The sequence below is a fragment of the Alosa pseudoharengus genome, unplaced genomic scaffold, assembly GCF_046254945.1.
Source record: "Alosa pseudoharengus isolate Yale_2024_CS ecotype anadromous, Long Island Sound unplaced genomic scaffold, YU_APseudo_1.1 YU_APseudo_1.1_scf_8, whole genome shotgun sequence".
Taxonomy (NCBI): Eukaryota; Metazoa; Chordata; class Actinopteri; order Clupeiformes; family Clupeidae; genus Alosa; species Alosa pseudoharengus.
This window is the reverse complement of record NW_027468870.1, coordinates 30,954,586-30,979,196: the sequence shown is the minus strand read 5'-3', so window position 1 is coordinate 30,979,196 and position 24,611 is coordinate 30,954,586. Positions and strand designations below refer to the sequence as shown.

General features: G+C 41.5%; 3 protein-coding genes and 1 long non-coding RNA gene across 4 annotated transcripts; 3 read left to right on the top strand and 1 right to left on the bottom strand.

Annotated features, from left to right (window-relative positions):
• The first annotated feature begins 5,422 nt into the window (after positions 1-5,422).
• Positions 5,423-6,289, top strand: LOC143112705 (trace amine-associated receptor 13c-like). Its single transcript, XM_076274973.1, has one exon. The coding sequence runs from the start codon at positions 5,423-5,425 to the stop codon at positions 6,287-6,289; it is 867 nt and encodes a 288-aa protein (XP_076131088.1).
• A 2,050-nt stretch (positions 6,290-8,339) lies between these two features.
• LOC143112253 (trace amine-associated receptor 13c-like) lies at positions 8,340-9,341 on the top strand. The gene has a single exon (XM_076274510.1). It carries the CDS (start codon positions 8,340-8,342, stop codon positions 9,339-9,341), a length of 1,002 nt encoding a protein of 333 aa, XP_076130625.1.
• Positions 9,342-14,899: 5,558 nt separating this feature from the next.
• LOC143112704 (trace amine-associated receptor 13c-like) lies at positions 14,900-16,845 on the top strand. The gene is made up of 2 exons (XM_076274972.1): positions 14,900-14,942; positions 15,971-16,845. Exons 1-2 carry the CDS (start codon positions 14,900-14,902, stop codon positions 16,843-16,845), a joined length of 918 nt encoding a protein of 305 aa, XP_076131087.1.
• Positions 16,846-19,582: 2,737 nt separating this feature from the next.
• On the bottom strand, positions 19,583-21,573 carry LOC143111883 (uncharacterized). The gene is made up of 2 exons (XR_012984633.1): positions 21,215-21,573; positions 19,583-19,809 (listed from the first exon to the last, which is right to left on the bottom strand). It is a non-coding gene; the product is annotated as an uncharacterized LOC143111883 (long non-coding RNA).
• Positions 21,574-24,611: the final 3,038 nt, after the last annotated feature.

Below are 24,611 nucleotides of genomic sequence, written 5' to 3'. Positions count from 1 at the left end.
TGAGTAGTCCTAACCTATCTACTTCCAATGTGATGTACCCTACTCTGACTGTTGTCTCAACCCTGTGTTAGTAGCTTGATCCTCTGTTCTCTGGTGATGTTTGTTATTTTTCTAATTTACAATTAACAGAAACAATTTTGTTCTTACTTCTTATTTCACTTAATCCAAGTTTTAGCTGTTCCTGTGTGTGTGAGAATGCTGCTCTGGCCTACCTGTGTGTGTAAGACTTCTTATCTCTTGTCTCTTCTGGGCATTCAGCCAGGTCTGGGCAGCGAGCCCAGGTCTGGGCGTTGAGCCAAGGTCTTCTGCGGAGTCTGGCCCCCACCTGTGTGCTTAATGTCTGTGGCAAATATTGCTCCGTACACGTATTTTCCCTTTAGTTATTTTATTTGTTTTATTTCAGTTTTTTACACACTTAACAAATTCGAACAGGTTACTCTCTATTTCTTCGTTAATGTGGATACATTGTTCTATTTAGGTGTATACATGTACCTTCTACCGTGTTCTAACTATTTTTCTTATTGATGTGATACATGAAACCTTCCATAGTGTTCTAACTATTTTCTTTATTGATGTGAGTATATTGTTCAACTAAGTGCATACATGAATCTTCTAACAGTGTTATAACTATATTCCTTTATTGATGTGAGTGTATTGCTCAACTAAGTGTATACATTTTGCCATGTGCATCACAACCTTTTGATTTTGTTTTATATGTGACAACATTTATTATAGCAAGGCACACTGTAAGATTTTATAGTGATGTTTCTTCTAAGTTTTAACCTAGTATGAGTGTTCCATGTTTCCTTACAGGGGGAGAATTTCTTACAAACCTATGTCTCCCAATCACTTCCCACTGTGAGCTCCGATTCGTCTTCCAAAACCTCTGTACTCTGCTCTGCCTCCTTACCTTCTTCTCTGTCCTTCTCTGGGTGTAAGGAGGATTAGAGGGGCTGTAGGGGAAAAGGCCTTCCTCATTACTCAGAGGCTCAGGCGTCTCTGTTGAGAGGCATGTGAATACTTTTATCAAAGCATTTATGTCCAACGTATATATCCTGTGCAATTCCTTGATCAGTATCCCAATTGCTATCTGTAATGATCCACTTTTATTCCGATCTCCTTCAACCGAACTTCTCTCTGTCCCGCGGCGGTCTCCTCAATCACAAGTGTACGTCTGTGTGCTCCTGGCATCTATTGTAGGCCCGTGCCCACATAATAAAACAAACAGAGATTGTCACACACTCAGTATTTTTCACATAACAAATAACATTTTAAAACCTTGTTCTGAGGGGTGCTATCTGTCTGATTATCACTGGCTCGGATTTTGTGCCCAAGTGATATTCAGCTCATGTTATTCTATTCTAAAAATGTTTCTATCTGTCTGAACATCGCTGGCTCATGTGTTTGTCCAGCGATATCAGCTCATTCTAGTCTATTCTAAAATGTTTCTATCTGTCTGCATATCGCTGGCTCATCTGTTTGTCCAGCGATATCAGCTCATGTCATTCTATTTCTAAAATGTTTCTATCTCTCTGACATCTCTGGCTCATCTGTTTGTCCAGCGATATCAGCTCATTTCAGTCTATTTCTAAAATGTTTCTATCTGTCTGCATATCACTGGCTAATACTTTGTCCAGTGATAGCAGCTCATTTCAGTCTATTTCTAAAATGTTTCTATCTGTCTGCATATCACTGGCTAATACTTTGTCCAGTGATAGCAGCTCATTCCAGTCTATTCTAAAGTGTATCTATCTGTCTGATATTTCACTATTTTTGTATATTATGTATTATATATTGTTCCTTTTCCCACTCTAGCCAACTTAACTACTGCCAGGTTAATTTATGGCCTAGTTGCCTCTTTTCCTCCCTCTACTCTGCAGCGCAGAGGGAGTAGTATCACACGCACAAAGCAGAAAAAAAAAAAAGAAAAACACACACACCACCAAAAAAAAACGTACAGTTTAGCTGTGCTATCTGCTCCCTTTAACCTTTAACGGGATTCAGAATAACCCTATTCTGACTTCTCTACCATATAGAGGAATACCATAACATTATAAACACAAAAACCCTTACAGATCAGAATACCTCTGTTCGCTTTGACCTTCAAAGATTTCAGAATAACCCTATTCTGACTTCTCTATCGCATAGAGGAATACCATATATCATAAATCACAAAAAATACCTTACAGATCAGTCGCACTGTCTGTTCCCTTTGACCTTCAAAGGTTTCAGAATAACCCTATTCTGACTTCTCTATCGCATAGAGGAATACCCAAACATTATAAACACAAAAACCTTACAGATCAGTCGCACTGTCTGTTCTCTTTGACCTTCAAAGATTTCAGAATAACCCTATTCTGATTTTTTCTTCTATCGCATAGAGGAATACCATAACATTATAAAACACATAAAAACCTTACAGATCAGTCGCACTGTCTGTTCTCTTTGACCTTCAAAGATTTCAGAATACTCTCATTATTCTGTCTTTTCTATCGCATAGAGTAAAAAACCATATTATCATAAAACGCATGCGCTTTTAAAGATAAGCAGTGTAACTCAATCTCCCTCCTATGTCTCCACTATTCTTTTGAGGATTCAGTAAACAACTCAGTCCCAGGCTACCCACAAGTTAACAACAGCCTGGCTCTCCCTAAAATAATAAGCAAAAATGCTCACCTTTGTTTTTTTGGGCCCTGGATAGCCGGCTGTTGAAAACTGCTTCACCCGGGGCAGAACTGCTTTCCTGATGAATCCTGTGTCAATTCTCGGTTGGAACCTCCAGATCTGTCGTGGAAAAACTAGTCCACTTTCGAATCCACTAGCAATTTATCACTTGACTATTACTAATTAGCACTCTGGGACAAGGCGTCCGAAGGAGACAGAATAGACAGGAGATCTCTGAAGACTGCTGAATCTTTATTCACCGTATTGCAGTGATAATCCAGTCTAAACAATGTTCAGAACAGGTGTCAAGCAATAGGGTGAGGTGAGATGTCATCAGATGGCGGCCCCCGATGAGATCTGAAATAAAAATGGCTGCGGCCTATCTTTTATACTCCTTAACCTTGAAGTTGGGCCTTCTCGCCTCCCTCGAAAGACACCTGTTGGCCTATCAGCATCCACCAAGGTTACGACTATTGGTGGAACCCACTCTCTCATCATGCATAAAGTCCAGTTGTAACAGGGCTTCTTATCTTGCCACCTGTTACTTGGCCTTGCTGTTACCACCATTACATCATCCAATTACATCATCCTCTCGCTCTCGGCCATCTAGTTCACTGTGAACTCCTTCACCTCGACCATCTAGCCAGGTGTCACTGTGAACTCCTTCACCCCACTCCTTGACTGCTGGTCTGGTCTGTTTAAGATGTGTACAGGCCTTGAAGTCTCATAATAATTGCAGTAATATCAAAGTTTATAAAAACCATACATGCATCCGTTAAGTCATAGAAATCCACCACAATAGTCCAGCCTAAACGATGTCCAGACCAGGTGTCAAGCAATAGGGTGAGATGAGATGTCATCAGATAACGGCCCCCGATGAGATCTGAAATCAAAATGGCTGCGGCCTATCTTTTATACTTCTTAACCATGAAGTTGGGCCCTCTCGCCTCCCTTGCAAGACACCCGTTGGCCTATCAGCATCCACCAAGGTTACGGATATTGGTGGGACCCCTTGTCATATCATGCATAAAAATGATATGCAAAACTGTCTGATTCTGTTTTTTTTCCAGTTGGGTGTACCAAGGCCATTACCTCATTCTCTTGCTCTTGACCGCACTCATTCACCCCACTCTTTGACACCTGGCCTGGTCTGCTTAAGATGTGTACAGGCCTTGAAGTCTCATAATAATTGCAGTAATATCAAAGTTCATAAAAACCATACATGCATCCTTTAAGTCATAGAAATCCCTACAGATAAGATGCGACAGGCACATCATTGCACTTTATGGCATTCATCCGGAAGAAAGGATGTAATGTGTCAAGGTGGACAGCAGGCACTGTAGCACACACGTTGCAGGCAGATGGCAACTCCTGCGGAGCCTTTGTCTTGAAAGTGAGTTTGTTGTTTCTGTGTGGGCTGAGTGGTTCCAAACAATACAGTGTTGGAACATATGACCAGTTGACCAATCAGCTAATTAAGTTTGTGTCAAGGACCAAAAACAGACAACCAAATGGGTAAAGGATTCCATCATGATACTTCAATTATGGCATTTCACTGTGTATTTCAAATATGTACTCTGAAATGGTTGCTATGTTGTCTTCATCTTTGTTGTTACAGGTCCAATGTGACTTATGTGACCGGTGGTTCCACATGACCTGTGTTGAATACGTGGACCATGGCAGCCCCGGGAGCAATCCCTTTAGTTGTGCTGCGTGTACTGTATGAATTAAATGTAGTTCTATCTTGAAATGTTTTTTTGTGTGTGAGTCCATTTTTGCAGAGTTATAGTGGGGTAACATAATTTGACAGTCAAAATATGTGACCTGTCCTGCTGAAGTTCACAGCAGTGATGGAAGCTGTTTGGTTAAACATGGGACAGTGTTTTTTTGTGCATACACAGATGATAACAAACTTCATTTTTGAAAGCTGCAAAACATGATTTCCCTCCCCCCATTTATGTTTATGAATAGCCTATGAAATTTTCACAATAACAACAGCAGAATTATCGTAAACATAATTTCTATTAAAGTCTGCATTTTCATCAACAAAATATATCTTAAAAAAATGACATTGCACGACCACACAGCACTACACATATTTTGTAGTTCTACCCAAAAACACCTTGAGTTGATACATTCATAAAATAAACTCAACCACAAAAGCACTATCTGTCTTATCCATTTATAAAATATGTGACGGATCTGGCTGAAGTAGCCTAGCCTACTGCATGTTGAGTCCATCTGTTTAGACTACTAGTGATGAGAGCTACTTTCTCGCTATCATTTTCCGTTTTCAGGTTGTTTGTTGATGAAGTACAGACTATATAGCGTTTACTGTGCGTTTGAATTTCAGTAAATGGATCTGCATTGAAATTTCAGTAAAGTAGTTAATTTCTTTGATGGCTCGTTCAATATTTTTGGACCTCTATGATCTTACTTTATTTGCGTAAGTGCTTCATCAATGTGTCAGTACAACTCAGTAAATTCATATAGTGCCCTCTAGAGTCACAAATTTCAACAGGTCACAAAATTTGGTGCAACACCGGCTCCGTCCACTCACTCCACATGCATGCGCACAGAGAGAGAGAGAGAGCGCGAGAGAGAGTTGCAGTGTTCATGCTGTATATAAAAAACACAGAGTGCCCTACAATTTGGCGCAGGTGACTGATGGTCACAAGTGAAAACAGAGCAATAGCTTGTAACAAGGGGACTTCCATCTTTGGGATTGTATGTTATATTTTCCACAAATGTCACAACAATGAAGAACCTCACTAAAGCTTATTACTGTTTTCCAGCACTGAACTCTTCATGCACAAAGGATACCAGGTCACCAATTGGATACTTCATAATGTATATATTATTTTTATCTGTATCTACGGTCTTCCTCAATCTCTTGGTGATCATTTCCATCTCTCACTTCAAGCCACTACTCACTCAGACGAACCTGTTCATCCTCTCTCTGGCTGTAGCAGATTTACTAGTTGGCCTGTTCGTTATGCCTGTGGAGAGCATCACATTAATAGAAACATGTTGGTATCTGGGGGACACTTTCTTTTACATTTTTCCCTACATTACATTTGCAGTTGTTATTGTGTCTATGAACAACATAGTTTTGATATCCATTGATATTGTGGTTTGTGATCCTCTGTGGTATACTCTGAGTGTGACACACAGGAAAAGCGCCCTGTGTGTGTGTCTGATCTGGTGTGCTTCTCTGGCGTGTGCCCTCCTGATTTTACACAATCACATCCTTTATCCCGATCCACATAGAACATGCCATGGAGAGTGTCTACTTATTATTCACCTGCCATGGATTGTGTTTGATCTTCTTGTCTCATTTGCCATCACCTGTTCCATTGTGATAGGACTAAATGTGAAAATATTCTGCACAGCCAAACATCAGGCACAGGTGATCAGCTCTTTCAAAGCAAGAGTAAAGGCTGGTCATGCAAACAGAATGATTGAGAAATACAACAGTAAAGCTACAAAAACCATAGAAATACTTGTTAGAGTTTATTTGCTCAGCTATATGCCGTATTATGCTAGCATCCCTTTTCAAGGAAGCTTTACATCTGCATCGCTTGTAGCAAATATTCTTCTATTCTATAAATCTAATTATGTGTAAAGGCAAGTATGTATTTATTCACCTTCTGTGACTTTTTTCTAATTTGTGTAAACACACTCTCTTGATTACCCAACATTTCTCTACCTAAGAGACATTAAAGGCTCATCTTATCTTTTTGGAAAACCTTTAATGAACAATATTTCTATTACAGCTAGTGGAATTGTAGCATCCGCCACATAAATAGCCATATTGTGATATTAGACAAGTCTTATTTATTGTTGTAAAGCGTAACAGATTTGTTAACTGTTTCTTCATATGGAATAGGCCTAACTCTCTCACTATAAAAGTTGCCTTCTCTTTATAATGTAGGCCTACTGTTTAAAAACCTGGCCAGGTAGTATTGAGCTCTTTAAAATCCGTTTTCTCTCTAACCATCTTTATAGTTCGCTAGCTATCTTGATGACTATGGGCGTAAGTCAGTGATCCAGGCCAAGTATAGTTGAAACAAACGATAGGGTCCAGAACTGTCACTCACCTTTTCACGCTCACTCTCACCCACTTTTCCTGTTCTGGCCCTATGGCTGTGCTCTCGGAAAATCACATGTTTGCTTTTCAAAGGTAAACTATGCAGTATTGGCAATTTCCTTACTGTTTTCTCGGTTTTTGCTTCTTTTTCACTGGCTTTGTCATGACGAATGTCTGAGAAACTCCATCGCTACCTTTTTCTAGCCGGTGCCTGGCGTGTATGTGTATTTGAATGCAGTAAAGCAATTCGTTACACTCGTTATAATTCCTGACACCGAGGCTGTCGGCCCGCCGGCCCACAGTTGCAAGGGTGGTTTTTCCGCTCACAGGCGCTAGGGGGAAGCAAGACAGCCACAATTCAAAATGAAAAAAGTCATATAACCATCCCAATGATTCTGAAGCTGTTAAATGAAGGTAAATTAAGCTTAAAAACTTGCATATTAAGCTAAAAAACCTGCATAGTGTGCCTTTAACGATGTAGTTGACGGGAGCGCGCCGCGATTCCAGTACAACTCCTATGATTTCTGTCCGACTGTGGAAATTTAGTCGCCGACTGTGAAAACAGACCAAAATCGTACAATGTAAGGCCGCCATTAAGTACGAAACAATGTCTGACCTGTCGCAAGTTCACCAAGCTACCGATCTCATTCCACAAGCCTAGAGCGCCCTCTCGCGGCTGTAGACGGTAATGTTCAATTCATACTGACTAACATTTTAAAAACATGTTAAATTATATCTATTTTGATATATAAGTCACACCTGCAGGACCAGCCAAACTATGAAAAAAAGTCTGACTTATAGTCCAGAAAATACGGTAATATTCGTGTTTCGAGTTGCAGTCGGATAGATTTAAATATTGGGCAGGAGTGTGTGATTCTGTGTGCGCATGTTTGCCAAACGCTTATTTCCTGAAACAGTCTAGTGGGGCTACATACCCATTAAGTTTCATGTGCCCCGGTGTTTTGGTGTCATTGACCAACAATTCAGGAAGTTGGTATGATCTCCTATATACTACGAACTCCTATATTCTGTATCTCGAAAAGAGAAGAGGCAGTCAAGAGGTCCGCTCCAATTTTCTATTGAAATTGGAAAATTATATTCAATTTTCTAATAATCTTTTTTTTGCAAGTCAAATAAATGCATATTTAAGATTTAATTTAGAGTTGTATCCTGATTTTGTATTTGTGTAATGTAATGTTGGATAGAAAAATGGATAATTGGGTGTTTGGGACATTCTTGGTATGCTCAACATATCTCAATAATGCCAAACTAGGAAGTTGGTATGAAAGTAAATGCTCACATGCAATAAAAAACCTTACATATTAGTATTATATGGACTATATGGACTAAAGTATTTGGCCATTGCACCCACAGGAACTTCAATGACATCCCATTATATGTTTGATCATTATGGGTGGGCCAGACTTTGTTATTAATAGATAGCAATCCACATGAGGATCTGAAAAGTTGTTTTTCACAGCTGCCAACATATAAATACAAGGTCAGTATCTGGAGTAATCAGTAGAAAAGTTGGGTGTGCTGCCAAGCTGGGACAATACTATCGTCAGGACAACCAGTCACAGTAATGGAAGACCCCTGGAGAGCTGATCGCTGTTATCCAGCCCTGAACTCTTCATGTACAAAGTTTGCCAGGCCAAAGGCACTATACATCATCATGTACATATTTTTGTCATCAATATCTGTGTCTACCGTGTTTCTAAACTTGCTGGTGATCATTGCGATTTCTCACTTCAAGCAGCTTCACACTCCAACCAACCTGCTCATCCTCTCTCTAGCTGTGGCAGATTTATTTATCGGACTGACTGTCATGCCTGTGGAAGGGTCGCGTTTAATTGAAACATGCTGGTATTTTGGGGACATGCTGTGTAACATATTCCCTTTCATTTATTATGTGGCTCTTTCAGGATCTCTCAGCAGCCTTGTCTTAATTTCCATTGATCGTTTCATTGCAGTCAATGATCCTTTAAGGTACTCATTGAAGGTCACACACAACAAAGTAGTTATAATTGTTGTTCTAGGCTGGTGTATTTGTCTACTTTATATGTTGTTCTTGCTTTATGACCACCTTACTGAAATGGAGCCTCACAGGACATGTCACGGAGAGTGTCTGCTCACAATCGGTTTCTCATGGATTATTGCTGATGTTTTTGTGTCATTCATTGTGCCTTGTTCCACGGTTATAATTTTAAACATGAAAATATTCTGTACAGCTAAGTATCATACAAAGGTGATTAACTCTGTTACAGAAAGAGAAAGGACTGGTAACAAGGACACAATAACAAGTAAGAACTCCAGCCGTAAAGCTGCAAAAACAATAGGGATACTCGTTACAGTTTATTTGCTCTGCTATATGCCATATTATTTAAGCATTTTTGCATACGGCACTGACTCATATTCTTATGTATGGACCTGTCTTGTATGGATTATGTATCTCAACTCCTGCATGAACCCAATAATATATGCTTTATTTTACTCATGGTTTAAAGTCTCAACCAAGCATATCATCACCCTTGCAATACTTCATCCAGGTTCCTCTTACTTCAATGTAAATTCTGATGTGAAATAGCTGAATTGACACAATTGTTTAACCCTTGTAAGGTGTTCATATTTTTGTTACTCAGCCAATGTTCCCGGGTCTGTTGGACCCACCACATTATTAGGCTTTTAAATCAACATAGCCATAACAGTTTATGAAAAAAATACTTAACAGGTGTTTACTTTAGCTCAATTACCAATGATATAGACACCATTCATTTCATATTTGTCATTTACCCCTGTGAGATCATGTGTATGATCATTTTCAGGTTTTTTTTGTGAGAAAACAAGGAAATTACATTATAAAAAAGGTAAAAAACAGAAACAAGATTTTTGATCATTATTGGTGCTTATTTCTTAGAACTTAATCAGGTGAAAGTGCTTGAAATGTAACAATTTTGTAACTTTGTGTGGAAATAGCAGGTGAAGAAAAAAACATTCCCGCATACAGACACTTAGACTCAGACACGCACACATACAGATGCCCAGACACACAGAGATGCACAGACACACACACAAAGACACACACACACACACACAGCAGGCCCAGTTAGGAGGAGGACACAGTTAAGGTACATAGCACCTACAGTTATTACACTCGGGTCCAGTAGACCCGAACACCTCATATGTAATAGTTATGTGTAGGGGGGTGTACTGTGTGCAGTCATTGAAAATAAGTTATTGTTCTTCACAGAAAATGAGCCACGGCCAATGAGTCTGAGTTAGAAGAAATAATAAATAGCATATGTTTCTTTTAGCAAACATTGAAAACGGGTCCCACAGACGGGAACACCTTACAAGGGTGAAATTACCAGCATTTGTTAAGATTGAAAGTGTATAAATAAGGGGTGTCCAAATTCTTCCCTATAAAGGGCCAAAAATTATCCTGGGTGGAGGGATGCAGGCCAAAAGTAAGCATTTATGTTATATCACTTCATATATTTTGTCAGTACGCTGTCAGCACACCATCTGCTGGGAAAAATAGTTGTACGAAGGAAGAGGCCTGTCACCAACACAATACAATATCCCTCCTGCCAAACTGGACTGGTCAGCACTGGAGAGAATGGAAAAGCTGTTACACATGGCTCTTCATTAAGGATAGAAATTGTAATAACAATCTATGCTAAGCTAAAGAAATGGTCATGTCAAAACTAATTGCTATTTTTACTGACAAGGCTCAAAATAGCATTAAACCAGTGGTTCTCAAACTTTTTCTTTCATTCCCCACAAGGGGGCATTTTCGAGCCCCACCAGTCCCTCATCGCTCTAAGAAAGTGGTAGGTCAAGCTTAGTTCGTCCACTGTAAAGTCGCGCATCAATGCAAAGAAATGGTGTTGACATTGAGGGGAGTGTTAATTTATTTTCATTGTGTCCCCTACGTTCTATCTGTGGCCTGAAATGCCTTTTATGTGAAAAACTTCTTCCCGAAGCACTTTTGAATTAATTTCCTCAGTATATTAGGTCATATCATAGATTATTATGGCTATTATTTGAACAGTGAAAATAATAAAAGAGTTTTTGAACTTTAATGTCACTAATGCTGATTATTCGATGATTCATTTGAATTTAAATATTTAAAATACTTTCACAGCAAAAATGATATATGTGATTAATTTAGATTAATTAATCACAGAGTATGTAATTAATTCAATTAAATATTTTAATCGATTGACAGCCCTAATAATAATAAATAAATACATAATGTGCCATTGTAAATTAAACACACATATTTCTGCTTTCCAGCAACATATTAGGAAGCATAGGCCAATATTTTACAGCATTGTACAATATATTCCATAAAATACCAACATGCTGTATTAAATGGATCCATAATCCAGTCATACTGAGCACTGCTGGTTGGGAAATATTTTTGAAATAAACTTTGGGATGTGATGTAGGCCTACTGTTTAATACATGGGATCACAACAGTGGCTCCCGAATCAGACGTTTCAGCGATTTCAAAGGCATAATACTGTCGCGATCGAGGCGCCTGTCCCATACCTCAAGTTTTTTGGTGTATGCAGTAATCTTATCTTAATATGCTAGGTGAGGTAGGTGCTTGTCTTTGCCTTGTAACTGGAGATTTAATGCATTGAGCTTTCCAAATATATCGCTAAGATAAGCCAGCTTCGTCAAGAAATGTTCATTAGTGAACGTGCTTGCAGATTCAAACATGCACTCTTCCTCCAAGAAGAGGCGAGTGGGAGCTCAAACACGCGCGACACCCCTCAATGTCAGCACCTTGGGAAAGCCACCTTGCCTCGCTGTGAAACAGTACAGCCATTTGGTCAACTCCCATCTCCTCGCATAGTGCGGAGAATAGACACGCTTTTAAGGGCCGGGTCTTGATGAAATTCACCACTCTCACAACCTCATTCAAAATCTCATTCAGGTCGGGACAAACTAAGCTTCCTTGACACGAGCGCTTCCCTATTAATAACACTGTGCGTCCATTGCGCATCGGGTGCTACCAGGGCCTAGGCTACAGATAAAAAAATAAAATAAAAAAAACCTCCTGTTTTTCACGTCAGTTCGCGCCCCACCTGGCATGTCTCCGCGACCCAGTAGTGGGTCGCGACCCACAGTTTGAGAAACGCTGCATTAAACTTTGGTGGTAGTCCCTACGGATAAATCAAAATATTGTAACGATTTGATAGAGAACCACACAGTTGTCCAATCAAAAGGTTTATTCACTGAGAATGAGAGCAGGGACACAGACACAGAACACAATACACACGGGGCAGGTCAAGCATACACACACACTACACATACAGGGGAGGATGCAGCCCCCCACACAAAAAGGATCACACACGAGGGAGAACTAAAAGGGAAACATGTCACAATAAAGACGCTAACATAACACTCAAAACTAAGGAGAATAACGACATAAACCCCCCAAATGTTCGCTCTCGTATCCCAGGATGCCCTGCGCGGGAGAACGCTAACACTGTCTTTTGCGCCGACGTTACAATATTATAAACTTGTGGACAGAGAGGTTATAATAAGGTTTATGAAATCAGCGATTTACCTTATTTCGTCTTCAGGTTACACTGACTTGAACAAATCAGTGGGTACGTTTGACTTCTTGCTGTGCTGTGCAGATCTAGCTACAACATTGCAATGGAAACTTGCATAAAGTTCAGCCAGATCTGCACAGTGTGGCAAGAAGTCAAACATGGTCATTGCTTTGGTTAAGTTTACTACTTTCAGATGACCCGACACTCTCTTGAAATGTATACACCACGACTTGACTAGTGGATTGGACTTGACTAGTGGATTACATGTTAAGACCCTGGAGATGATGTTATTACAGCGTGGAGTCAAAATTCAAAGTGTAAGTAAGCTTTAAATGTGTTAACATATTGTGATACTCTGGACACTTTATCACACAGGAGGGCAGGCTCGGACTGGTAATCTGTACAACCGGGCAAATGCCCGGTGGGCCGGTCCACATGTGGGCCGGTGACCTCCGGGATTTTTTTTAATTTTTTTTTTTTTTAGTTATTTAGCCTATTTGCGACCCGTCATGTAGGCCTAGGCCTAGCCTATAAATGCAGTTTCATCCATTTGACTTGGGGGGTGACAGGTCAATCATTTTGGCCTCTTCATGACAGGTTCAGTGTGTGTTACGATCGCGCCCCCCTGCCCCACCCCTCAAGTGGATTTGTCCAAGCAGCGCTAGTTCGACTGCATGGTAGCCTAGGCTGTATAAGTGCCCTCCGCTGGCTGGTGTTCACATTATTGCAGTTTAACCGTAAACAGCAATTAGAAGTCTAGTTTTATTCCATAAATATATTGTTTTTATAGACGTTAGTTGCACGCACTACCAAGAGCTCATTTACTGCACCATGTAGGCTGTAGTGCGGTTCTGTCAACATAAAAAAAAACTACAGGTAGCCTACAATTTTCGCACAACTTGGTGCTTTTTGGAGCTGATCCTACTCAAAAGGAACTTCAAAGTATTTCCCATATAGTAGGCCTATCCTTTTAGCTCACAACGACAGTAAAAGTGAAACTTGGAAAGTGGTCTCTCCACCGAGTGTTACATTAGATGCACAATCAATCGCGTGTCGATGTAGGTAAAAAGTAGGCTATCAACTGGTAGGTTAGTAACGAAGGTATTGCAAAATGTGATGACGGCACACAAACTAGCGCAAAAACGTTTAGTAGGCCTATACACTTGTGGTGATAGCCTACAGTTAATGTGAATCGCGGACTGAAAGTAAAGGAGAAGAATTGCCCCAAATAAAGGCTGCTTGTGTTTCTATAACATGTTGGCACAAAAAGTAATTTCTGTCAACTATGAAGATGTCCATGTTCAGTAGCCTATAGGCTATTTTTCATAGTCAAGCAGTGACATGTGGTGGGGTAACATGACGTGAGACAGACAGATGATGAGCCTGTCTTTAGTAGCCTATCCCTGAATCCCGTCCCTCTCAATTTCAAATCACTTTAAAACGGTGTGATTAGCAACCAGAATTTCTTTTTTTTAAATCCCGGAGAGATACCCCCGGACCCCCGTGTTATTATGATTATGCTATAGGTCCCAATCTAAATGTTTGGGTTCAGTTTATGAAGTGTTGCTAGCCTACAGCATAATACTGTGTGTTTGTTATTTATGGGGGGGGGGGGGTCCAGGAGAAAATTGCCAGGGCCGAATTTTGCTCCCAGTCCGACCCTGCAGGAGGGAAACTTCCCAAACTTTATTATCAACAAGTATAACAGAAACGAGTTGCTGTTTTGGCCACAACTCACGCTCAACAGGGATATCAGTCGCACCTGCGCACACACACACACACAGGCACACTCACGTAAACTCCACCCCTCAATTCCCCTAAAAGGCACACAACAATTTAAGAAACTCAACAGGTTATCACACTGCCCCCCCCCCTCCCCTCCCCCAAAGCCCCTCTCCCTCGAGGGGTCATGCAAAAGTCATTAAACCGTGGCGGTCTCCGCCGCTGTCTCTGTGGCCTGCTTGGACCTGGTCCCGGTCTGCCTTGCGGTGGTGATACAGGGGGTTGAGCAGGGAATGCTGAGGGGGTGTCAGGGACATTAAGGCTGGGGGACATCGGAGAAGGGGAGGCTGAGGAATTTGAATCTGCAGAGAGCCCGGGGTTTGCCTGTGAACTAGGCCCCAGCTCAAATAATGGCACAGCATTCCCTCTGTATGGTGCTAATCTGTCCCGGTGGAGAACAACCCACCTACCCCTAGGGGGAACCTGTACCCTATAGACCACCTCGCCCACACGCCCGATGACCCTACAAGGGCCATCCCAGTGGCAGTCCAGTTTGGGGCACCATCCCTTCTTCCGTTTAGCTATATAAACCCAGACCAACTCCTCGGCCTGGAAGTCTCTGCTATTACTCCTCACATCATAGTTCCGTTTTTGCCTCATGCCAGCCTTCTCCAGCTGGTCCCTGACAAAGGCATTGGCCTTTTCTAGGCGATCCTGAAGCTTCCGAGCATACTTCGGCCCCAGTGAGAGTTCAATGTCCGGTGGTCTCTCTGGCCAGTATTAGTAGAGCAGTGATGCAGTTTATAGAGCTTTGGACAGCAGAGCGGTATGCCATCAACACAAAAGGAATATGTCTGTCCCAGTCACGCTGGTGGTCTGCTGTGAGTATGGCTAGCTGCTGTTGCATAGTTAAATTAAACTGCTCCACCAGGCCATCACTTTGTAGATGTAATGGTGTTGTGCATGTTTTCTGCATGCCTGGTCGCTGTGGATGACCTCTGCTGTACCGAACCGGCTGCCACGAGGCAGGCTTCGCAACAATGGAATCAACTGTAAACAAGCTAACTGTCCATGCTATCGCTGTTATAGGGCCAACGAAAGTTGTACAACAAGCTGAACTAGTGAGCTTCTTTTTAAACTAAACCGCGTGTTTCCTTTGCTTTACAGTGGCAACCGGGTGATAAGCGGCATAACGGCCTTCGAGGTGTGTCCAGTTATACGGAATTAATGGACTCGACCGGAGTTCTTTGGCCCTCGCCATCGTCCATTAATTCTGTATAACAGGACATCTCGGCGGCCGTTATCCCTTATGTATTATATGCACTATGGACTAAAGTATTTGGCATATTTAAGATTTAATTTGGAGTTGGAGTATCCTGATTTTGTATTTGGGTAATGTAATGTTGGATAGAAAAATGGATAATTGGGTGTTCAGGACATTCTTGGTATGCTCAACATATCTCAATAATGCCAAACTAGGAAGTTGATATGAAAGTAAATAGTCACATGCAATACAAAACCTTACATATTAGTATTATGTGCACTATATGGACTAAAGTATTTGGCCATTGCACCCACAGGAACTTCAATGACATCCCATTATATGTTTGATCATTATGGGTGGGCCAGACTTTGTTATTAATAGATAACAATCCACATGAGGATCTGTTTTTCACAGCTGCCATTGTTTCACCAACATATAAATACAAGGTGAGTATCTGGAGCAGTCAGTAGAAAAGTTGGGTGTGCTGCCAAGCTGGGACAATATTATCGTCAGGACAACCAGTCACAGTAATGGAAGACCCCTGGAGAGCTGATCGCTGTTATCCAGCCCTGAACTCTTCATGTACAAAGTTTGCCAGGCCAAAGGCACTATACATCATCATGTACATATTTTTGTCATCAATATCTGTGTCTACCGTGTTTCTAAACTTGCTGGTGATCATCTCGATTTCTCACTTCAAGCAGCTTCACACTCCAACCAACCTGCTCATCCTCTCTCTTGCTGTGGCAGATTTATTGATCGGACTGACTGTCATGCCTGTGGAAGCGTCGCGTTTAATTGAAACATGCTGGTATTTTGGGGACATGCTGTGTAACATATTACCGTTCATTACTTTTGTGGCTGTTGCAGGATCTCTGTGGAGCCTTGTATTAGTTTCCATTGATCGTTTCATTGCCATCTGTGATCCTTTAAGGTACTCATTGAAGGTCACACACAACAAAGTAGTTATAATTGTTGTTCTTAGCTGGTGTTTTTGTCTACTTTATATGTTCTTCTTGCTTTATGACCACCTAACTGAAATGGAGCCTCACAGGACATGTCAGGGAGAGTGTCTGCTCACAATCAGTTTCTCATGGACTGTTGCTGATGCTTTTGTGTCATTCATTGTGCCTTGTTCCACGGTTATAATTTTAAACATGAAAATATTCTGTACAGCTAAGTATCATACAAAGGTGATTAACTCTGTTACAGAAAGAGAAAGGGCTGGTAACAAGGACACAATAACAAGTAAGAAATCCAGCCGTAAAGCTGCAAAAACAATAGGGATACTCGTTACAGTTTATTTGCTCTGCTATATGCCATATAATTTAAGCATTTTTGTATACGGCACTGACTCATATTCTTATGTATGGACCTGTCTTGTATGGATTATGTATCTCAACTCCTGCATCAACCCAATAATATATGCTTTATTTTACTCATGGTTTAAAGTCTCAACCAAGCATATCATCACCCTTGCAATACTTCATCCAGGTTCCTCTTACTTCAATGTAAATTCTGATGTGAAATAGCTGAATTGACACAATTGTTTAACCCTTGTAAGGTGTTGATATTTTTGTTACTCAGCCAATGTTCCCGGGTCTGTTGGACCCACCACATTATTAGGCTTTTAAATCAACACAGCCATAACAATTTATGAAAAAAATACTTAACAGATGTTTACTTTAGCTCAATTACCAATGATATAGACACCATTTATTTCATATTTGTCATTTACCCCTGTGAGATCACGTGTATGATCATTTTCGAGGTTTTTTTGTGAGAAAACGAGGAACAAGGAAGGAAAAAACAGAAACAAGATTTTTGGTGCTTAATCAGGTGAAAGTGCATGAAATGTAACAATTTTGTAACTTTGTGTGGGAATAGCAGGTGCAGAAAAAAACATTCCCGCACACAGACACTTAGACACGCACACATACAGATGCTCAAACACACACAAAGACACACACACACACACACACAGCAGGCCCAGTTAGGAGGAGGACACAGTTAAGGTACACAGCACCTACAATTATTACACTCGGGTCTAGTGGACCCGAACACCTCATATGTAATAGTTATGTGTAGGGGGCTGTACTGTGTGCAGTCATTGAAAATAAATATTTTTTTATGTTCTTCACAGAAAATAAGCCAAGGCCAATGAGTCTGAAGAAGAAATAATAAATAGTATATGTTTTCTTTTAGCAAACATTGAAAACGGGTCCCACAGACGCGAACACCTTACAAAGATTGAAAGTGTATAAATCAGGGGTGCCCAAATTCTTCTCTATAAAGGGCCAAAAATTAACCTGGGTGGAGGGATGCAGGCCAAAAGTAAGCATTCATGTTATATCACTTCATATATTTTGTCAGTATGCTGTCAGCACACCATCCGCTGGGAAAACGGTTGTACTAAGGAAGAGGCCTGTCACAAACACAATACAATATCCCTCCTTCCAAACTGGACCAGTCAGCACTGGAGAGAATGGAAAAGCTGTTACACATGGCTCTTCTTTAAGGATAAGAGCTTGGGATGAACTGTGTGAACACAAGCACACAACCCCTTTGTAATAACGTTGTATGCGCAGATCTAGCTACAACATTGCAATGGAAACATGCATAAAGTTCAGCCAGATCTGCGCAGCATGGCAAGAAGTCAAACATGGCCATTGCTTTGGTTTAGTTTACTACTGTACTTTTAGATGACCCGACGCTCTCTTGAATATGTATACACCATGACTTAGACTAGTGGTTTACATGTTAAGACCCTGAAGATGATGTTATTACAGCGTGGAGTCGAAATTCAATATGTTACATTAAATCTGTTAACATAATATCAACCACAATTTCCACAAAAAATGAATGGCAATGATTGAATTAGCCACCCTCACTGTTTTGAGATTGCCTGTCAATCTAGGAAATACATCATAAATCATAATCTAACTATCTGATGGAGATGATGTTATTACAGTATGGAGTCAAAGTGTATGCTTTAAATGCATTAACATATCAACTGATATGCAAAGAAAACACCTTAAGGCTGCCAGTTGAATTAACTAACAAAATACCACTGTTATAGGAATAGAGTCGAAGTCTCTCTTTGAAATGGTAAAAACGACTGCCTTTTACCTAACTGGGGGAGCGAGGCAGAAAGTGCGGTTCGAAACCGAAAACCAAAGATTCAGTGCTACACTCATTCTTAAAAAATGCATTCAATCTGTAGTCATGTCTCAGGCAGGGGGGCGAGTCGCTGCTTTCTGTTTCGAACAGAGCCTATGTCTACCTTGTGAAAGATGCTTTATGCGCGTGTCAGTGTAACTACACTGTATTGTAAATTGGAATATTGTGAACTTTCTAAACTGGTTGCAGTTCCACTCTGATTCCATGTGAGGGCGCTTACGGGCAAGTGCAGAATGAATGGAGGTCTACGGTGGCCTGACAAAATGCGTCTGCATCAGGGGTGTCATGCAAGCCCAAATTCTAGAGGGGCACAATCAGGGTCATTGAATGCATTTTGTGAGAGGGGGTGTGGATTATATCAGCGGAGGCCCGGGTGTTCTCCCCCGTGAACATTTTGAAATTCTGACTGCTAAACACCATTTTAATATAATTTGTACAGTTTTGAGGGACAGGAATACCTTAACAGAGTTAAAGGAACCGTATGTAAGAAATGTATTTCAATTAATCATAAATTGGCCTGATATCTCACTAGACATTAAATCATTGAGTGCCAGTGCCAAAAACGTAATATTAAGTTTTTAGCTTTTCTTTTTAAATCACGAAACTAGACACTCTAACACAGTCATTCCCAAACTGTGGTCCGCGGACCACTAGTGGTCCGTGAGGGTACTGCAGGTGGTCCGTGGAAAAGCAAAATAAAATATTAAATAATATATTTTTTAAACCTTTATTTTACCAGTAAATGCTAACATATATTCTAAGAATATGTATATTCATATCAAATTTAAATGTAAATTAAATAGTAAAGTTATTGTGTGATTATTGTGTGACTAAAAGGCTAGTGGCACTAGGCTGTGACGTTCAAGTGCAGTGCCGCTAAGCGCTAACGGTTAGAAGAACTGGTTAGAACCACAACATGGATCGGTGGATGGCAACAGGTTCTCTGAATAGAAAAGAGGCAGATGTTAACTCTAGTTCTACTAATAATGAGGAGATTGACAGTGAGTCGAGCCAGATTCCTCATAAAGGTATAAAAAAAGGAGGGTGAAAAGAAAACTTATTCTATCAGAAAGACTCAGGAAGGTACAATGAAAGATAACACACGTTTTAATCCATCAAAGGATATACAAAAGGCATAAGCAACAATAAGACAGTCTTTGGCATAGGCCCCGTCCTCGGTCCAGGTCACAGTGTGCAGACCCTTGCAGATCCTGCCGGTATGAGACGGCAGGGGCGGAGCCTACCCCCTGGACATCTGGACAAGGCCAAACTGATGGTGGTTAGGGAGGGAGGGTGGGAACATCGAAAATCGGCACCTGAAAGCAACAGGCAGGTGCAAAGTAAAGTGATTATAAAGGCTGATGCAGACTGGTGATTGGTCGGAAGTAATGAATGAATGAGTGACGCATGCATTGAGTCTTCCTGACAGAATTTACGCTAACGCTTCCATTTCTATCAGAAAGACTCAGGAAGGTACAATGAAAGATAACACACGTTTTAATCCATCAAAGGATATACAAAAGGCATAAGCAACAATAAGACAGTCTTTGGCATAGGCCCCGTCCTCGGTCCAGGTCACAGTGTGCAGACCCTTGCAGATCCTGCCGGTATGAGACGGCAGGGGCGGAGCCTACCCCCAAAGAATAAGAGAAAGATACCCACCAGAATGCTTAGATGGTTATCCTCTCTGAAATAAAGCATAACAACATTAAACAGTGCATGTTGTATTATCCGGTTGAGCTCGGGAGATGAATCAGAGAAAGCAAGACAGACAGCAGAGACAGATGAAGAATATATTATTAATAAAATAAACTGATAATTTGATGTGGATGATTATGATTATGGATTCAACCACCTGTGACTCAAATTCTATGATTGATTTAAAGTTATGGAAGGGAATTGCGCTTGCAGATGTTCAACCCATTGAACGAGACTGCTTGAGTGACTAGTGCTTGCAGAAGCTTAGCTTAAGGGTTGACTAACAACGTGCAGGGCGATGAGCTTGCAATTACAAATGCTCAGGGTCAGTGCAGAGGATAGAGCCTGCAATTACAATGCTCAGGGTCAGTGCAGAGGATAGAGCCTGCAGTTGCAGATGCTCAGGGTCAGTGCAGCAGAATAGAGCTCGCAGTTGCAGATGCGCAGGGTTAGTGCAGCGGGATAGAGCATGCAGTTGCAAATGCTCGGGGGACAATGAGCTTGCAGTTGCAGAAGCTCAGGTTAGTGCAGAAGAAATAGCGCTTGCAGTTAAAGAAGATTATGACCTGCACAAATGCAACCAAGCCAGACAGGCACCAGAACGAAGAGATGAGTAATATGATTAAATTTAGATAACCACCACCAGACATTTGTAAGAGGAAGTACATTGATTACAAAATGCTCATTACTGCTGAGTGAGTCTTTAGTAATTAAGAACTCAGAAACCATACAGTCCATAGATTCTTGTGAGCCTTGTGACTAGCAAATGGAGTAGCTAGCTCTTAATTGATAAGCAAGTTGATGTAAAATATTACAGTTTGTGAACTCCATTTGTTACGGTTCAATGGTGAACAGAAGCTGCAAGGACAAGATGTACAGGAGATGAAATTAACAGACTACTGTCCATCCGGCAGAGGTAAAGCCATGTTAAAGAAGCTAAATAGCACAACGTATAGGCCTACTATTAGGATAGAAATGTAAACAAGCCAGGTTTAGATTAATGAATTAATTATGTTGACTTACCCAAAATAACAGCACGGTGTAGTGTCCATGACTGATTATATACGATTTAAGTACGACCCCTAAATGTGATGACTTTCCATGAGCAAGCCGCATCCAGAAGAAAATGACCAGCATGGTCTGCAGCGATAGCAGCGAAGTCGAGGAGCTTGCACAAGCTCAGAGCTTTCGTAAGCTCGGTTCTTGCACGGCAAGGATGTAATGCAATGTGGTGCAAATCCCTGTGGAAAGTGCTTAATGATCGTTCTCAGTCCAGGACCCGAAGCGTGGAGACCCTCGCAGATCCTGCCGGGTGAATACGGCGGGGGCGAAGCCTACCCCCAAAGAGAAAGATGGGAAAGGCCTACCCGAGGGTAGACGTGAGGCTGGGACACTTCCTGGAATAGAGCATAATCAAGGAGAACATTAATATGAGACAAATCCTTCGTTAATAGTAAAGTGATTCATGAAAGGAAATGAAACCAAGAACAGATGATAGAAAAGTGTACTCTTGCGGGTACAGAAGACATAACCAGCATGGTCTGCAGCGATTGCAGCGGGGAGCTGCACGAGCTCAGAGCTTTCGTAAGCTCGGTTCTTGCACGGCAAGATGTAATGCAATGTGGTGCAAATCCCCGTGATAAGTGCTTAATGATCGTTCGGTTCGATAACGATTGATGATTGCGATTTGATGATGCGATTCGAGTCGACTGTCGAGTCGAGTTGCGTATGTATATGATGAGTGAAGTGGGGTGATGGAAGGATAAAGGAAATTAACTGTTGTGACGTGATTACCCGAGGTTGCTTGCAGAAGCTAGACCAAGGGCGGCGGTGCGTAGTGACTAGAATGTATTAACACTTTATTCTGTGCCTAAAGTGCCGGCTGTGCGTAGTGACTGGAGAAGAGTGGCTCGGGTCCATCGTAATTAATATAATGCTTTAGCCGAGCCGAATAACCACCACCAGACCTTTGGAAAGGTAGCTTACCTTATTTGACACTTGCAAGAGCTATTTGCGCATCTAGAAGGGCTTGATCCTGAGGTCTTATGTAGGACTCGTAAGCCGACGAAGACCATCTTCCGAGCAACTTGATAGAGGATGCAGGTAATCCTAGAGCGGCTGCTGACGTTGCAGCGCCGATGCGAAAGGGATGGCCAGTATATTGGGAGGTTGAGAGCCCGCAGCTACCAACCGCTGTCGACAAGCGGATTCTGAACCATTGTTTAGACATAGATAACCCAGTGGGTAGAAGAAAGAGGTGCATTAGGAGAAGTGTGTGGGTGAAGTTTAAGATAGTTGATCATAGAATTATAGGGACAGAAGAGTTATTTACTTTAGAATCTCTGATAATGACAACAGAACCTGAGGTGTCCATTTTGGAATGTTTCAGAAATACATAGACGTGGGAGGAGAAGAGGATGGCTGAGCAAGCCAGATCCTGAGAAGGGTTAAGAACCTGGCTGTCAGAACAAAATTCCCCGGAGCGCATGAACCCATAGAAAGCCATGAGGAACACGGCTTCAAGGAGTGAATGATAGGGAGTGAAATGAGAGCCAGGGTTAACTAACCAGCAGCAGACCTAAGGACACAACAGACAAGACAAAATACAATCAACAGATACATAGCTGGAGTACACTAGCACTTATGGATGGTCGCTGTGGATGATTTAGCATAACTAAAAAAAAAAACAAAAGATGGAAGAGTAATCCTCATCATGCTGACTGGGTGAAATAAGATTAAATGTGAGCAAAGCACTGCTCCAGAGCCAAGAGTAAGTGGGTGTTTAGAATATGTGATCCAGCATCACAGACCTAGTAAATTAAATAGTTAGAGTGAATTGGTGATGTAGCCTAATAATTGCTGGTTGATTTGATTATATGACGATTGAGAATTATGTGATTGAGATTCGAGGACATATGGATATTCGATAGTGAATTGCAAAATCTAATGATTTAACAATGCAAGTTCACTATTCTGCTGCTCCTACTGTGGTGGGATAAAGATATGAAGGGTTAGCGTATAGCTTAGATGAGGAGGTAAATAAGTTGACATCACATGACCTGGATGAAGTAAGATTAAATATGAACCAAAGCACTGTCCCTCGATGAACGTTTTGGCTATAGGCCTACGTGAACCAGCCCCGCATCCCTGCATGAAGTAGATAGTTACGGTGGGGGTCAGTACTCCACTGCCGACAGATGCATACCCTTAAATTAGAGAGAGAGGCATTTACATTAAATGAAGAGGAGCTGCTCCTGAAATGGAAAGATTATTAAGATGTTAAGTAATGAAGAAATGGGAAGGAATGCCATCCCTGTGCTTGCGGCTGCCGTGACGTAATGGGAGATTACGAATGACGACAAGCAAAGTGCATTGTGCTTGGAAAAGTATATGAGTGAGTGCAGTATTGGCCTGAAGGAGAGTTTGTGCCTGCTAGAGGTGTTGCTCTTTTGGCAGAGAAGAGTTTGAGGAAAGATCTTGTTCTAGTCCCTACAGCCTGAAGACCTGCAAGGAGGAATGGAGTGGTTAGAGAGGAGACATAGCATTTTCAAAAAGGACCTAGCAGGCAGGCAAATAAACAGCCATGATACATTTACGTTGCCGTTAGTTAAATCAACGAACACAATGTATGGACCTACATATTATGTACATAACCAATGACAGTAACAGACAATGACAGACAATAATGATCAGCCAGACAGGAGAATGAAAATAAGATTAATATGGCCTTCAGGTGCATCGGAGATAGTATGGTTAATGACAGTAGCCTAGAAAGGGACAGGGACTAGGAAGAGTACTTTTGTCCCTGTTGGCCTTCCATACACGACAGCCTGACCAGCGAGACAATTTGCCTAGATGTGGACCTAGCAAAGCTGCATCATGGCAGCTTTGGCAAGGAAACCATCGCGAGTGTCGATAACTGGAGTAACGGAGTTTTTAAACGGTTCCGTACATGTATGTAAACAGCGAAGTCTGACGGATTTCGTCAGAAAAGTTTAGCAACCATATTCCCGTTGTAAGCGATACGACGTTAACCTCATTAAGCAACTAGGATCTAACACGAGACTAGGGTGAAAGAGAACCTTCGAGCCGCGGAACTTGTCTCTATCCGTTGATAAGACCGGGCGGACAACCCGAACAGTGGCAACAATTTGGCCTACCTTACTCTCCGACGTTTACGAGCTACTATCCTACATAGAAACCCCCGAGACTTTGGTGAGATGCGTCCAACTCGGTTGAAGCGAACGTGAGGTAGGCTAAGCTACTATGACTGTATCACATGTTAAAGTTGTGGCGAAGTGAATGACTAGCTACCCGTGCATGGATACGGAACATCGAAAATCGGCACCTGAAAGCAACAGGCAGGTGCAAAGTAAAGTGATTATAAAGGCTGATGCAGACTGGTGATTGGTCGGAAGTA